The sequence below is a fragment of the Pteropus vampyrus genome, unplaced genomic scaffold, assembly GCF_000151845.1.
Source record: "Pteropus vampyrus isolate Shadow unplaced genomic scaffold, Pvam_2.0 Scaffold453, whole genome shotgun sequence".
Classification (NCBI taxonomy): Eukaryota; Metazoa; Chordata; class Mammalia; order Chiroptera; family Pteropodidae; genus Pteropus; species Pteropus vampyrus.
Window position 1 is genome coordinate 1,157,920 of NW_011889234.1, and position 15,587 is coordinate 1,173,506.

At 30.3% G+C, this 15,587-nt stretch overlaps 1 protein-coding gene across 6 annotated transcripts in view; it reads left to right on the top strand.

Annotated features, from left to right (window-relative positions):
* Window positions 1-15,587, top strand: part of VPS54 (VPS54, GARP complex subunit) — an 89,710-nt gene that overhangs the window by 40,186 nt on the left and 33,937 nt on the right. For all 6 annotated transcript variants that reach the window (XR_002777534.1, XM_011381869.2, XM_011381872.1 and 3 more), the window contains 4 exons: window positions 6,427-6,553; window positions 7,480-7,587; window positions 10,534-10,589; window positions 12,398-12,494. Coding sequence is in view for 5 of the 6 variants with exons in the window: in XM_011381869.2 (XP_011380171.1) it covers window positions 6,427-6,553; window positions 7,480-7,587; window positions 10,534-10,589; window positions 12,398-12,494 (388 nt within the window). In the remaining variant the exon portion in view is untranslated. The remainder of the gene's footprint in view (window positions 1-6,426; window positions 6,554-7,479; window positions 7,588-10,533; window positions 10,590-12,397; window positions 12,495-15,587) is intronic.

Consider the following 15,587-nt stretch of genomic DNA (forward strand, 5'->3'; position numbering starts at 1 on the left):
TGGATCAGAATTGAGAAGACTTATTTTTAATTGCCATTGTGTCCTCTACTTTTTCAGGATTTAGAATTAAAGTGGTAACATCTTCTTACATAATTCTAATATATTGGTTACTTCTAAAATTTTTTCTCCCTCTTTATTTCCCCCCCACACACACTTCCACCCCTGACCTATGGATGTTGCCATTTCTCTTTTTAAGAACTGAATATCTGAAGGCGGGGCATCTCCTCCCACACGCTCACAGAGAGTACCCCGGGGCCTGGCGTACCAGGGTTATGATCTGTGGCATAAACCCAGGACCTTCTGCGTGTAAAGCAGATGTGCTAACCACTATACTATGGAGCAACCCCACATAATTTTATTACTTTAAAAACACAATTTTCAACTAAAACATCTCCCTGTTTCTATTCAAAGATGGCTCTTCTAATGTGTTAGCGGTACAGGTGTCTGTTATCAGTGTAAAAATCCCACAGTTTGATTCCCTCTCCTGAATGTGGACAGTAATTTACACAGTGGGAAATTTAGGCTCATTGCATAATTCATAATTATTAAAATGGATCTTTTGTACGTTTGTTGATTTTTGTAATTTTAAAATATTTTAAATGATTTTACTGCTTAAATTGTTACAAAATTGGGCATTTTTAATTATTAGGACAAATGTTTTTAACTATTATTCATGAAATGAAATTTTGCTATAAGCAGTAAAAAAATATGGTAATCAGTGTAACAATATATATCATTTGTAATCTATACTAATATAACTGAAAGTGTCGCTGAGGTTAATGACATTCAAATGTTTGTTAAGCAGATGTAATACAGAAGTCTCATTATGGGCCAAGCAGTATATTTGAAACTATATCTTGTAGGTTTTGACATAGAGAAGCTTTAGTTACCTTAAAATTCAAGAATGCAGTTTTATTATTTGCTCTTTTAGGTAAAGGTTTATGTAGAAACTCTTTTCACCATTGTTAACTTTTGTTTTTTGCTACTTATTACAACCATTACTCTCCTACCACTACCATTGTAAAATGTAATTCTTTAGTACTCTGTACCAGGTACTGTATTAATTATACATTAAATGTATTATATGATTCCGCCCCCCCAAAAAAAAAACTATGTGAGATAGGTAATCTTATCCCAATTTAATAGATAAGGAAACTGAGGCATAGAAACTCTTAGATAACTTGCTCCAAGTCATATAAGAAGTTATAAAACAGTAGAGTCGAGATTCAACCCAGGTCTTATCTGATCCAAGAGTTGTGTATGCTTTTTAATATATTTGATTGAGTATTTATAGAACCTCAAATATATCGCTCAGAAAACATCAATGCTAATTTTATGGTGTGATAGATGTTAAAATGTGGGTAATTGAATTATAGGTTTATTGAGTCAATCTACCATGGTAATTGATTTTAGGATAAAAATTAATGAAACTAGCTTGTTTTTTAGTCAACTATAAGCCTTTTTTTGTGGAAAACATTCAGTTAATTATAGGTTCTAATGTATTGTGGTTTCATTGGTCTGAGGTCACCTTGGGATTCTATTTAAGGAATTTTTATTATTGGAAGTATCAAAGATAACAAATTCTTTGATCCTGATGTAATCTATAGTTTAGATCTTCAAAATGTATTTAGAAAACATCCACATTATATGTTCTAGGATGAAGCCAAAAAAACAAGTTTTCTGCTATTTGATGAAACTGGTATTACTGTAGAGTTTATTGGTATCTAAATCTCTGATAAAGGCAACACAAAGGTCATTGTAGTGAACACACAGCTTAGTAGAAGATCTGAATTAATGTACAAATTGAGGCATGTCAAGTAATAAGTACTGGAATTGTTCAGTTTATTTAGCGCATATGGACCTAAGTGTTTTTTTTTCAGAAAGTGATATTTAAGTTATTTTTTGTTTCAGTAGATTTTTTTTCCCACCCCTCTAAATTACTGAATGTGATTATTAGGATACATGCTTTAAAAATGAACTGTTAACAGATTTTATCATTAAATATTTTTCATAAGGTTAATAATAATGTGCAGGCCATTATTACATCTGTTGTCAAAGTAGTCAAGAATATAAAAACAATTAGAGCCAGGATAAATAGGTGAATCTTGTAGAACATTTTAATTCTGGAAGTTTTGTTTAAGGATTTATTTAGACAAATTTTTATGTATATATAACTGATTATGTAATAAATACTACTTGATGTTCATATTCATCTGTTTTTTATATTTATCAGGCTTTAAAATTAGTTAAGGACTGCATAAAAATGAAGCTACTTATGTAAGACAATATCTGGGGTCAAATAGAACCTTACATGTAAGTTATTATGCTGAAATGACAAAGTTTTATTATTTAGATGCCCAACATAAGTAGATACAGTCATATTGACTTCCTACCATAATTCTTTGGTGAGATTTGTTGAAGACTATTCATTTATACCTGAAGTTAACACTAACCTGAGAGTTCACCTCTAGTGTACTTTAAAAAGGAATCTGATCTTCATAAAAGTTGAGAACCAAGCAATAGGAATATGTAGATTTATGTCCTACTCTGTTACTGCTTTTAAAAAAAAATTAATAAAAACAAACAAATCCAAAAATAGAGGAAATTACATGAAGAGAGTTATATGAAGCTGGGTAAATTGTGATTCATCTGTGAGTTACAAACTCATGGCCAACTTTGTTTTCTCAATATCACTCCCCCTACTCCTGGATTGTTTTGAAACAAATCCAAACCATTATTTCATTTCATCCATAAATATTTTATTATTTACCTTTAAGTTTTTCCATTAAGTTTTTTAAAAACATAATTCTAATATTATTTGTCTTCAGATAGCTAGTGAGTTTTCAAACTTCCGTTTGTCTCAAACATCTTTTTGTTTGTTGAAACCAGGATCCAGATAATATCTATGCATTGTAATTGGTTGATGTATTTCAAGTATCTTTTGATATATAGTTCTCCATTCTTGTATTCTCCCTTTTCAAAATATTCATTAAAGAAATTGAGTTGTCTTGTAGAGCCTTCTCAAAGTCTGGATATTTGCTGAGTGCATCCTCATGTTTAGCATGTTTTTGGCTATATTTTCCATACACTGGTAGGTAGATTTAAAGACTTGACCAGATTTTAAAAAATTTTTAATTAAAAAAAAGTTACTTTTTGTCAAGAGCACGTAATAGGTAGTGCTATATATTTCAGTCAAAAGGTGTATATCTGATTGTCTCTCTTTTCATTATATTAACATTTGGTGATCATTGCCTACATTTATCTCATTATGGGTTGTAAATCATGATATTCTAATTCTATACTTCCTTATTCATTTATTAAGGGGGATATTTCCTTAAAGCATTATTTCTACATAACAATTATTTGATAACTCTGAAAGACATTTCTTATAAGCATAGGCAGGATAGTCTATATTCTTTTCCCTTAGCAGTTTTTAAAATAATGCATTGAAAATCTAGCATCTTCCAAAGTTGACTGATAAGTTTTTAAAAAATATTTTTATGAACACATGAATTTATATATATTTGAAGTGTTTAAGTTCTTTGTTGTTTTTATTTTTATCAGTGTTCAAATTGTCTTTTGTAGGAACCTCCTCAAATTCATTCTTGAGTCTTTTTGACATGATTCCATGGGTAGTCATTGATTGTATTTATTTTATGACACAATATTCATATTTTACATTTTCTACTCCAGAATTATAATCTGTCATTTCAAGAACTCTAGTTTCTTTTGGTTGGAAATGTTATTTAGAAATTACAGTCTGGATATCAGAAGTTTTCCTAGCTAAGAGGCCTTTATAGTGGACAAAGCTAGAAAATAATTTTTCCTTTATAAGGAAAAACATCTTGACTTCATATTGATAGTTTCAATTTAAATTCAGAATTATAGAATTTTTACTTATTCCATTTTACTTATATATCTCTTTTGAACAGGTTGAAAACTGTGGTTCCTAATAACATCAACATAATTAGTCATTTGTTTTATCTCACAATGTAAATAGAATGCTCTCAGAACTAACAACATGATTGCTAAAATGTAGGATTTCTTTCTTTTCCTTAAGACATGTCCTTTGTGGGATGAATGGATAAATTAGTATGCTTTAAAAGCACTCAAAATAATTCCTCTTTGTGTAGATTTGCCACTAACTTGATACACACTTAAGTTCACTTGTTTCATTTGCTTTTGATAGTTAAGGGTTGATCTTTTAAAACGTAATTTTGTTTTATAACTATGTTAAGTAGTTACAGTGGTTGCATAGTCAAATCCATGAAATAAAGGATATACAGAGAAATTTAACTTATATTCTGGTCCCCTTCCTCTTTACCTACTCATAGAAGTTACTTATAGAAGTTACCATTTAAAGTTTTAGTTTATATTTATCCATTTATCACTCCCTCCATCCATCTCTTCATCTATCCCTCCATCTGTTCCTCATCTTAGATAAGCATTAACATACTGTACATACTTTTTTCCTAGCTGTTTCAACTTACAGTATATCCTGGAGATCATTTTACAGTATGTATTCTCAATGGGGGGATATCACCCCAAGGGAAAAAAAATTGGTCTTGAAGGGCGAAAAAAACTCTTGGATATTACAATGGTTTGTGGCTCTCAAAAGGGCCAGGATACGTAAACAGATATATAGTATATATGTGATATTAAAATTTCATAGAGGGGGTGATTAGGAATAAAAATATCTAAAAAGACTTGTTAGGGGGGCAATAGTGAAAAGAGGTTGAGAAATTGCTCTATAGCAGTATATATTTATTAACTGGTATTCTTTAGTTCTTTTAAAAGTGCGTAGTATTTATTATGATATATTCAACTAGCCCCCATTGGTCAACATTCGGGTCATTTCCATTCCTTTGCAGTTACTAACAGTGCTGCAATGAACTATGTTCTTTTGTAATTTTACCAGTGTATCTTTGAGACAGATTACAGGATGTGAGATTTCTAGGTCAAAGGTTAAATGCTTATGTAATTTTGCTAGACACTTGCCAAATTCCCCTTATGGCAATGTTTTAGTTTGTACTAGGGGATAAATCTCACATTTGTTTATTGTGAGATATTTTCTTAATTGCTTTAAAAAATATAATTTTCATATTGCAAAATACAAATTTATACATTATTTTACTCATCAGATTTTTCAAAATTATCACCACTGTTTGCCATATGTTGTTTATAAAAGAAGAACAATCAATCTGTCTAAAAGGTCACATGGTTTAAACTAATTTTTTAAAATGTGCTATATCTGGTCTTGGTAAATAAACAAAGTTGCAGATATTAAGGGTTTGTTTTTTAAGTAAATGTAGTATAGACATATTTTAAATGTTTTTTAAATTTAATTATAAATGTTTAAATTTAAGATTAAATAGATTTCCCATTTGCCTATTTCACTTAATTTTTGGAATACTTTGGACCAACTGGATTACCTAAGTTTCTTCAACCCATTTTTTCTTTTTTTTGCGGAGGAGACGCTATTAGATTGTGTGGCAGAAGTTCCTTAGCATATGAGGGTACTATCCTTAATACCCTGCCGAGCAGGGATAACATGAAACTATTCTTTGCCAAGCAGGGATAACATGAAACTATTCTTATTCATTGCGATAATGCATGCTTTTCCTAAAGATTCCAAGTTCCTTTAGTAATACTTGCCCTTACCACCCCCATGACTCTTCCCAGATTAGACTCCTTCTCACTTCAACCTAGCTAGGATCTGCACATAATGGAGGTATATTAAAAAGAAACATATTTTACGAGAAAATGTTTCATGAATATATTGTAGCTCAGTATTTTATATTTTCAGTCTTGACTTTCAGTTTAATGACCTGAGGCATTTTGCACAGCAACTTAAACTGAGGATGACAGAGATTGAATTGAGTCAATGTCCCTACAGTCCTTCACATATTTATGTGCACCCAGAGCAGGGTCTGGCACAGAGTATAGGTGCTTGAATAAATGAATGGCTTAGGAGCCACTGCCCTAAGCCATTCATTTATTGAGTCAATGTCCCTACAGTCCTTCACATATTTATGTGCATCCAGAGCAGGGTCTGGCACAGAGTATAGGTGCTTGAATAAATGAATGGCTTAGGAGCCACTGGCATTGATAGTCAGTAAATGATTAATGAAGAAAGGACTTATAGACTACCCGAATATTTTGTCTGTAAAAAGTAGACAAAAAGCAGCCATGAAATTTCTAGAACCAGGTTTTCTACAACACATTTAACTGCAGGTTAAAGAGAAAAAGAGAATTGGAGAGATGATGTGAAACTATTGCAGTTATTTTAAGTTAAAAGACTCCATTTTACTAAAACATCACAATATTGCACAAATACTGTCAGAAAAGTTTTGCCTGCTGGTTCCTATAATCTTGGAGTAAATTTGGATTTTTAATGACCATGTGTAATATTTTCTTCTTTTGCAGGCATTTGGGATCACAGCTTTGTGAATTAGAAAAACTGATAGATAAAATGATGATTGCAGAATTTTCTAGTTACTCTCATAGTGACTTAAATAGACCACTGGAAGATGACCGTCAAATTTTAGAAGAGGTATGTGTTTTGAACTGTGGAATGAAATTGATATCATTGCTTAGTGTTAATTCCTAATATCCTTAGTGTAGAGCACATTCTTCTCAGATAGTAGTGGACAAAATTACATTAAATCAAGCTCTATCAAACCTATGAAGTCCTTCATTATATGTGACTTTAGCAAGCACCATAATTGTTCATTAGAGAATAAAATTTTATAGCTTAATTAGAAATTAGAATTATAGTGAAGTCTGTATATAGTTTATTACCAAGTTTAAAATATAGATATAGGATGAATTAATGTATATCCATGCGTATGCATGTACTGGAATACTTCTTTTAAAATTGATTATTATGTGGTAACTTATCAGTCATTCACATTCACTGAGCACCTATTACGAACATGTCTTATGATATCTAGCTACAAATACAACATATCCAGGCTACACTTACCTGGTAACTTCTCAGTTGTGATTACCGCCAAGAACTAATAAAAAATTCAAAAAGCCCTGATAGCAGCCTAAATAGTTAAGATATGTTTGTACCCATTAGCAGTTAATTCCCCACAGATAGTCCAGGTCATCATTCCAGTCTTCTAGACCACGAATTAAAAAGCTCACAGAGTATTTATTGGTCATCAGGATTTGAGAAGGTACTTTCTAGCTACTTGTTGAAAGTAGGCCAAAATATACTCATGTTTTGCCCCCAAACCAGCTTCATTTGATCTACTACAGTGGAATAGCATTTACTTGTTTTAGAACACTGACTCCAAAAATATGATGGCAAGATTCCTGTGGAAGGGTTTTTTATTTTATTTTTCAGGCTTCTAGATGCCAGATAGAGTTCTGAGGATCAAACAATAAAATCCTTGATGTTGAATATTTGTGCCTCTGAGATTATTTTATATTTAAAGTATGAAGTTATATACTCTTCTTTTATTTTAATAGGAAAGACTAGTATCTCTTGTATTTGGACTTTTAAAACAAAGAAAACTTAATTTTTTAGAAATCTATAGTGAAGAAATGATTATTACGGCAAAGAATATCATTAAACAGGTAATTATACATTTTTTTATTTGATATATTTTGGTCTAGAATCATTTGTGAAGTTAGCCTAGAAATAATATAATAGTAATATTATTTATTTAAAAATTGAAAATATAAAAAAAAGGAAAATCTAGCCCTATTAGTAAAAGATTATCATTTAACAATATGTCTAAGTGTACATTGTTACTAATGTTTTTATTGTTGATAGCATACTGTACATATTATTTATACATATTTCAGTTAGAAATACAAGCATTTTCTCATGTAAGAAACATCATTTTTAATGGTTGTATAAAATTTCATAATATTAGTTAAACCTGCTTAATCTTTCTTCTATGTTGCATATTTCTAGTTTGGTACTGTAATGAACATTGTGATAAATATCTTTGGTATAAAGTTTTGTTTGATTTTTCATGGTTAAGACTATTTCCATATAACTGATTCCTAAAAGTGGAATTATTGGTCAGTGATTGACAAACTTTTAAATTGTTAAAAATATACTATCACTAGCAGTAGATAAATGTTCCTTTCATCTGATCTCTAAGAAAGCATCATTGCAAACTAAAATCCATGTCTTTTTAAGTCTTCCTGGATTTTTGTTTTTACTCTTTTCACTGAGATAAATCTTATTCACTGAACTTCATTTTTTTATAAATGAGAAAGAAAAATTTTAAATGTATTCATTGGTCTTAATTAATCATCATTAAGTTGAATGTACAGTACTGAGTTTCAATGTTTAAATAAAACAAACCAAAAAAAGATTACAATCACCCCATCTTTTACCTTTTTCAACCACTGACTAAAACACTGTACTTTAAAATTGTTAAAACGACTTTTAAAAATTGTTGGCAATATCTAGAGCTAAATATAAACATATATTATGACTGAGCAATTCTACTCCTAGATATTTCCCAACAGAAATGTATACATAAGCTTACCAAAGATGGCACAAGAATTTTATGGCAGCACTATTTGTAATGAAAAACTGGAAAAACCCAAATTCTATCATCAGTAGGAAAGATGTATGATATATAAGTGAATACTATAAGCAATGAGAATGAATCAATTAACAAGGAACAACATGAATGAATATCACACACATAATGTGGAGCTAAAGAAACCAGACACAAAGGAGTATGCAATATACGATTCCCCTTATGTGAAATTCAAACACCAGCAGAATTAATCTATGGTATGAGAAATCAGGATAGTAGTGTCTTTTGAGAGGAAGTAGTTACTAGGAGGGGGAAGCAGGAGAGTGGCTAACTGGCAGTGTTCAGTTTTATGATCCAAGTTCTGGTTACACAGGTATACTCCATTGTGAAAAATTATTGAGCTGTAAACAATTTGTATAATTTTCTGTATGTATGTTTTACTTTTAAACAAGTTTTTTTATCTGCTGTTTTAATTCCCAGAGTTCTCCTGAAGTCTAAGCATTTATTTTTTTTAACTTTAAACTGTTGCGTGTATTAAAAGGAAATGTAAATGTAACCTCCAAAAAGAATTTCTTTCAGAATTAAAAAAAATTGTTTTAAGTATAGTTGCTATACAGTATTACATTGATTATATTAGTTTCAGGTGTATAGTATAGTCATTTGACATTTTTATACCTTACAGTGTAGTGTAATCACCCCACTAATTCTAGTAATCATCTGTCACTGTTCAGACTTAGCACAATATTATTGTCTATATTTCCCTTCCTCTTTTCAATCATCTTCTACTCCTCCCTTCTGCTAATCATGTCTTTGGTCTCTACCAATCTGTTTTTGTTTTGTTTTATTTGCTTTTTTTTAGATTCTACACATAAGTGAAACTATATGGTATTTGTGTTTCTCTGCTTGACTCATTTCACTTAGCATGCCCTCTAGATTCATCCATATTGTCACAAATGGCAAGATTTCATTTTTTAATCGCATAATATTCCATTGTATATATACCACATTTTCTTTATCCATTCATCTACCAATTTCTCTAATGAACACAAATGCCAAAATTATCAACAAAATATTAGCAAACTATATTCAACAATACATTAAAAGGATTACATATCTTGACAAAGTGAGATTTGTCAAAGGGTGATTCAGCATCTACAGAGTAATGAATGTGATTCATCACATCACCAAATAAAAGAAAGAAATCATATGATATCTCAATACATGAAGAAAAAGCATTTGACAAAAGTCAACATCCATTTATTATAAAAACTCTCAACAAAAGTGGATATAGAAGGAACTTATCTCAACAGAATATAGGCAATATATGAAAAGCCCACAGCTAACATCATACCCAGTGGTGAAAAACTGCACGCTTTTCTTCTAAGAAGGGCAACAGGACAAGGATGCCCACTTTCATCACTATTATTCAGTATGGTTTTGGAAGCCTTAGCCACAGCAATCAGGAAAGAAAAAGAAATAAAAGGCATTCAAATTGGAAAGAAAGAAATAAAATTGTTACTATTTGCAGATGACATGATACTATATGTAGAAAACCCTAAAGAATCCAACAAAAAACTAATTAATTTAAAAAATCAGTAAAGTAAGAGGTTGCGGAATTAATATACAGAAATACGTTGCATTTCTTTTGGAATTTTAATATGGGGCTTATATCTTGTTCCTAAATATTATAGTTTTTTTTTTAAATGTTTTGAACAGTTTTAAATAGGGGATTTTAATTAATACAGTTCAAGCTACCCTGAAATAATTATTTAATAGGGTAATGGTAATGCTGCAGTTTTTTTAAACACCTTGAGGTATGTATAAGAGACACAAAGTCTGGTAAAATGATTATCCAAGTCATTGAGGCTCTTTTTATTTTATTTTAGTTCTTAGATGTAATTTCAAAATATAAACTTAAAAATTTTTTAATTTCTAGCCCATCGAGGCCTTTTTTAGTATATAAATGAACATGTAGTATTTAGAATTTACATTAATCATATTTTTTCCTCAAATTTTTCAGTGCGTGATTGATAAAGTTTCGCAAATAGAAGATATAGACACAGATGCTGTTATGAAGTAAGTATAAATATTAGTTTGGGGTATATCAGTCGGAGAAAAGATGACATGCACAAGGGAAGAGAGCAGTTAATAGAGTTCAGGAGAAAAACATGTAGTAGTTGACAAGAATATATGCAATAGTTGAAGAGTTCTTTGTTGGAGAGAGAGAGAGTAGAGTCATCCTGATGCAACCCCTCAAAGAGGGAGATAGAGCTATAAGTACCTTTTCTCTTTCCAGTCTTTTGTAAAGGCTCCTCATGGCCAAGCCTAGTACTCAGCCTCCCTGGGCAGAGAGAGGATGGAGAGGATACAGTGTAAACATGGAGGGGGAAAATTTAAGATAATCCCTTTCAGAGGAATAGCAGATTACATTTAAATTATTTAGCCAAATAATTAAAACTCAACTTCTAATTGGCTTTGAGAAGTTTGAGTACATGATTTTGCATTGCCCATGTCTATAATTTTTATTTTCACCTTTGAAATTCCTATTCTTTTATTTTGAGAATAGTGACTTTTTTATGACTTTGACATTTTCATTCCTATAGATATGTAAACTTTATTAACTGTCATAAGATATGAATAACTATATGGACAACTGTGAAACTTCTCTGGGCCAGACTCATAAAATGAGGATTGTAGAGTTCTAACTTTCATACTATTACCTAGTGAAAATTCAGTTTCAGATTAGTTGAAGCAACCCTAATAATGTAAGGATTGCTAGTACAGTAGTTGGAAAAATTAAGTTATTGGGGCTCTATTAAAAGTCTTATAGAAATGGAGAGTCATTTATTTTTTATTTTTCTTTCCCAGGGAATTTTTTCCAATAGAGAACTTTCTGTATGTCAAGTATCGGTATATCTTTGGAAAATAAACTCTTAACTGCAGCAGCAGCATTCATTAAAAATTTAAAGTAATAAGTCATTGTAGTACTATAAAATATCTTTATGGAATTCTCTTTTGCATTAATTTTTTGATCTTGAAGTTATTGCTTGATGTCAGTGATAAAAATATTGGTTATACTATTATATATTATACTAATATAATTTTATAATTAGTTTTATTATTATACTAATGTAACATATAATTAATAAAATATATTATATCTAGTATATATTGCATATATATGTATGCTGATATGACAACTAATACTTATATAGCCCATTTTTATGTACCATGAATTGTTGTAAGTACTTCTTATTAACTCAGGTAATATTCACAGCAACCATATAAGGTAAGTTCTTTTACTTTCCCCATGTTAAGATGGGAAAATTAGAGCATGGAGGGGTTAAGTCACTTGTCCAGAATCATACAACTAGTAAATGTCAGGACTGGAACTTGAAACAAGGTGGTGTGGCCCTATTGCTCATGGTCTTAGCTACCATGCCATATTACCTTTTGCTTGTGGAAAGTACTTTTTAGTTTTAATTAGAAAAGTAGGTTATTATGTTTATTAAGGAAGAGGTTATATTCCTATTTTTATTCTAGAACATATCTTCTCCATGTTTAACCAAAATTGATTTATTTCTCTATGGCTTTTTATCTAGTGGTCACAAATCATGTTCACATGGAATTATTATGCAAGATTCATAAGTCAGTATACTTGACTAGACTAGTATTAGAGATATTTAAACAAGGAGAAGTTGTTTGGGAATTGACCTCTGCAGCTCAGTTTTACAATATTATTTAGGTATCTAGATGAAATCGCATTGTTCTTTTGTTATTAGATAGTATTTATTATGGTTTCTTCCAATGTATAGGTTAATTCATTTATTTTATTGAATAAATAAAAGACAATTGTTGTTTTCGTTTGAATTTTTTTTTCCTAGGCTTGCAGATCAGATGAGAATGTTGAATTTTCCCCAGTGGTTTGATCTGCTAAAGGATATTTTCTCTAAGTTTACAGTTTTCCTACAGAGAGTTAAGGTAAGCTTATGTGATTATCAGTTTATCCAGAATATCTCTAAAATTAAGTCAACTTTCTAGATTTATAAATATATAAATCTATATAGAATAAAATTTATAAATCTATATAGAATAAAACACAGTTTCTTTGTTTTTGTAATTTTCTAAAGAGGCTTAGTTTTAAGTAAGATTTGAAGTGTTTCAGATTATTTTGGTTCTTTTTATAATTTAGATTTGTTTTATATTAAGAAATATAATGCTTACTTGGCATTAAATATCATACAATAATATTTTCTCTAGTGGCTTTATGATACTTGAATCTCTCTAGATTATCTAGAGGTTCAGTATATAGAATCACTTAAAACTCTGTCTCAAACCACTTAATTTTCTAGAAATTCAGAGTTGATGGTAGTGTTATTTTTAAACATGTCGTATATATTTAAATTGCCTTACTAATGTCCTTCATTGCAGGTTTTTATTTCATTTTTCAATCTGCGATTCAGTCAGGGATCATGCATTAATTATTTTGTCTCTTTAGTTAAACCACTTAATTTTAGGCCACCCAGTATAAGGAAGAGAATACATAACCATGAAACATTTTTCAGAAGAAAATATGTCACTGACCCTAATACATATTTGTTGGGATTGTGTTTTAATAAGGGAGTCATTAGGAATTACAGATTATAACAGACTTTTTGTGAAATTAGATATTCTTGGAATTATCAAGTGTCTGTATTGTGTTGTATGTGCTAGTTAACATTCCTAGCATCTCCTGAGTATCATGTTAAAATGGTCTGGGGGACTTTGGTACTTATCTATGGCATGAGTTTTTCTTATTGACATTTCAGTAATGCTCATAAAGAATTTGGTAAACATTTAGTAAGTTTTAAATTGCTCTCCATTCTGAGTACCATAATGGAACCTCATGCTATACTGCTCCATACTTCCCAGGACATGAATACATGAATTATCCCTTGTCTAGCAGATCCACACTATATATGCTACTCACCCATTACTCAGATAGTAGCCATCTTGGTTATCAGATTGACTGTCATGGTATCACAGTGCTTGTGTTCAAGTAACTAACTCTTATTTTACTTAATAATATGGCTCCAAAATGCAAGAGTAGTGATACTGGCTTCTTTGAAATGAAAAGGTGAAAGTTCTTGATTTTTACTAAGGAAAGGAAAAATAATTGGGTGCTGAGGCTGTTAAGATCTATGGTAAGAATGAATCTTCTGTCAATGAAATAGTGAAGAAGGAAAAAGAAATATGCTAGTTTTTCTGTTGCACTTCAAACTACAAAAGTTATGGTGAAATGCATGCTAAGTGCGTAGCTTAAATAGAAAAAGCATTAAATTTGTGGGTGGAAGGCATGAACCAAAAAATGTGTTCAATAGATGGCATTGTGCTGTGTCAGAAAACACTGAGCCTTTATGAAGGGATATCCTAAAAAGAGTGACCACTATTACACAGCTTTTACTACAGCATATTGTTAAAATTGTTCCATTTTATTATTAGCTATTATTCTTAATCTTTTACTGTGCCTAATTTATAAATTGAATTTTATCATAGGTACATATAGGTAGGAAAAAAACATAAGTATATATAGGGTTTGGTACTATTCATAGTTTCAGTCATGCACTGGAGGTCTTGGAATGTATCCCTGCAGAATGGAAATGACTGTATTTGATGTATTTACAGTATGGAACCTGATTTGTCATAGTTGTGATGTCTCATTTTCACAGGCCACTTAAACTGATACTTCTGTGAAACATCTTTAAGGATGACATATAACCTTGAAAAAAGTTTGGTTCTATAAGGGTATGGTTTTACTAAAAAATAATGTTAATTATAAGCTGTTCACTTTTAATGAAGAATTAAAAAAAAAACCAAAACACTACAAATTGGAAAGGACCCAGATGTCTAACAATAGAAGACTGTTTAAATAAGTTATGCCTGGTATGTTTATTACCATGGGATATCATGTAGTCCAGGATTTTTAATTATTAAAGAAAATGCATACATTATAACATTAAGTGAAAAGACAAGATATAGACCTGCTTATGCAGTATAATCTCAGCTATGTTAAAAAGATTATTTTTTTATCTCTTCATTTTCATAGAACAAAGAAACAGCTTGTCTTTTTGGGTGGTTGTCTTTAAGTGGACTATGTATAATTTGAATTTGTTTTTTTTTTTTTTTTCTATTTTCCTTAAATTTTCTACAAAGAGGTATTACTTTTATAATCAGAAAAGATCATTTTGTTTTTTAATAGTGTTTACCATGTTACAGAGGTAAACTGTGAAGCTCTTACTTAATTTACCATGGTTATTGATTTACTATTCTACATTCTTATATTTATTTCTCAGAAACAAAGAATATCTGATGTCACTTTAGTAGAAAGTAAGTTATATTTTAAAAAAAGAAATGAAAGCTTAAAATTTTAGCCAGAACATTCCATAATATTTTTAGTATAAATATAGAAAAAAATTTAAAAGTTGGGGGCTTGAAAATTTTATATTTGAGTAATTATTAATGACTTAAGAATTCATGTTGTTGTTAATTGTATTTATTGAATTTTTTATTGTGGTAAAACACTCTTAGCATAAAATTTACCATCTTAACCATTTTAATTGTATAGTTCAGTGGCTTTCACATGATTATGCTACTATCATCACCATCCGTCTGCAGAGCTCTTTTCATCTCAAAAAACCAAAACTCTGTACTTATTAAAACAATAACTTCTCTTTTTCTCTTTCTTCTTCCTCCTGGCAACCACCATTTACTTTCTGCCTCTATGACTTTGACTACTCTAGGTACCTTATATAAGTGTGATTACATAGTACCTTTCCTATTGTGATTGGTTTATTTCATTTAGCTTAATGTCCTCAAAGTTTATTCATTTTGAGGCATGTGTCAGAATTTCATTTAAGGTTGCATAATATTCCATTATATGTATATACCACATTTTGTTCATTTTTCCGTCAGTGCTTTCACTTTTTGCTATTGTGAATAATGCTTTTATTAACATGAGAATACCAGTATCTCTTAGTTGTTTTCACTTCTTTTGGGTATATATCCATAAGTGGAATTGTTGGATCTTATGTAATT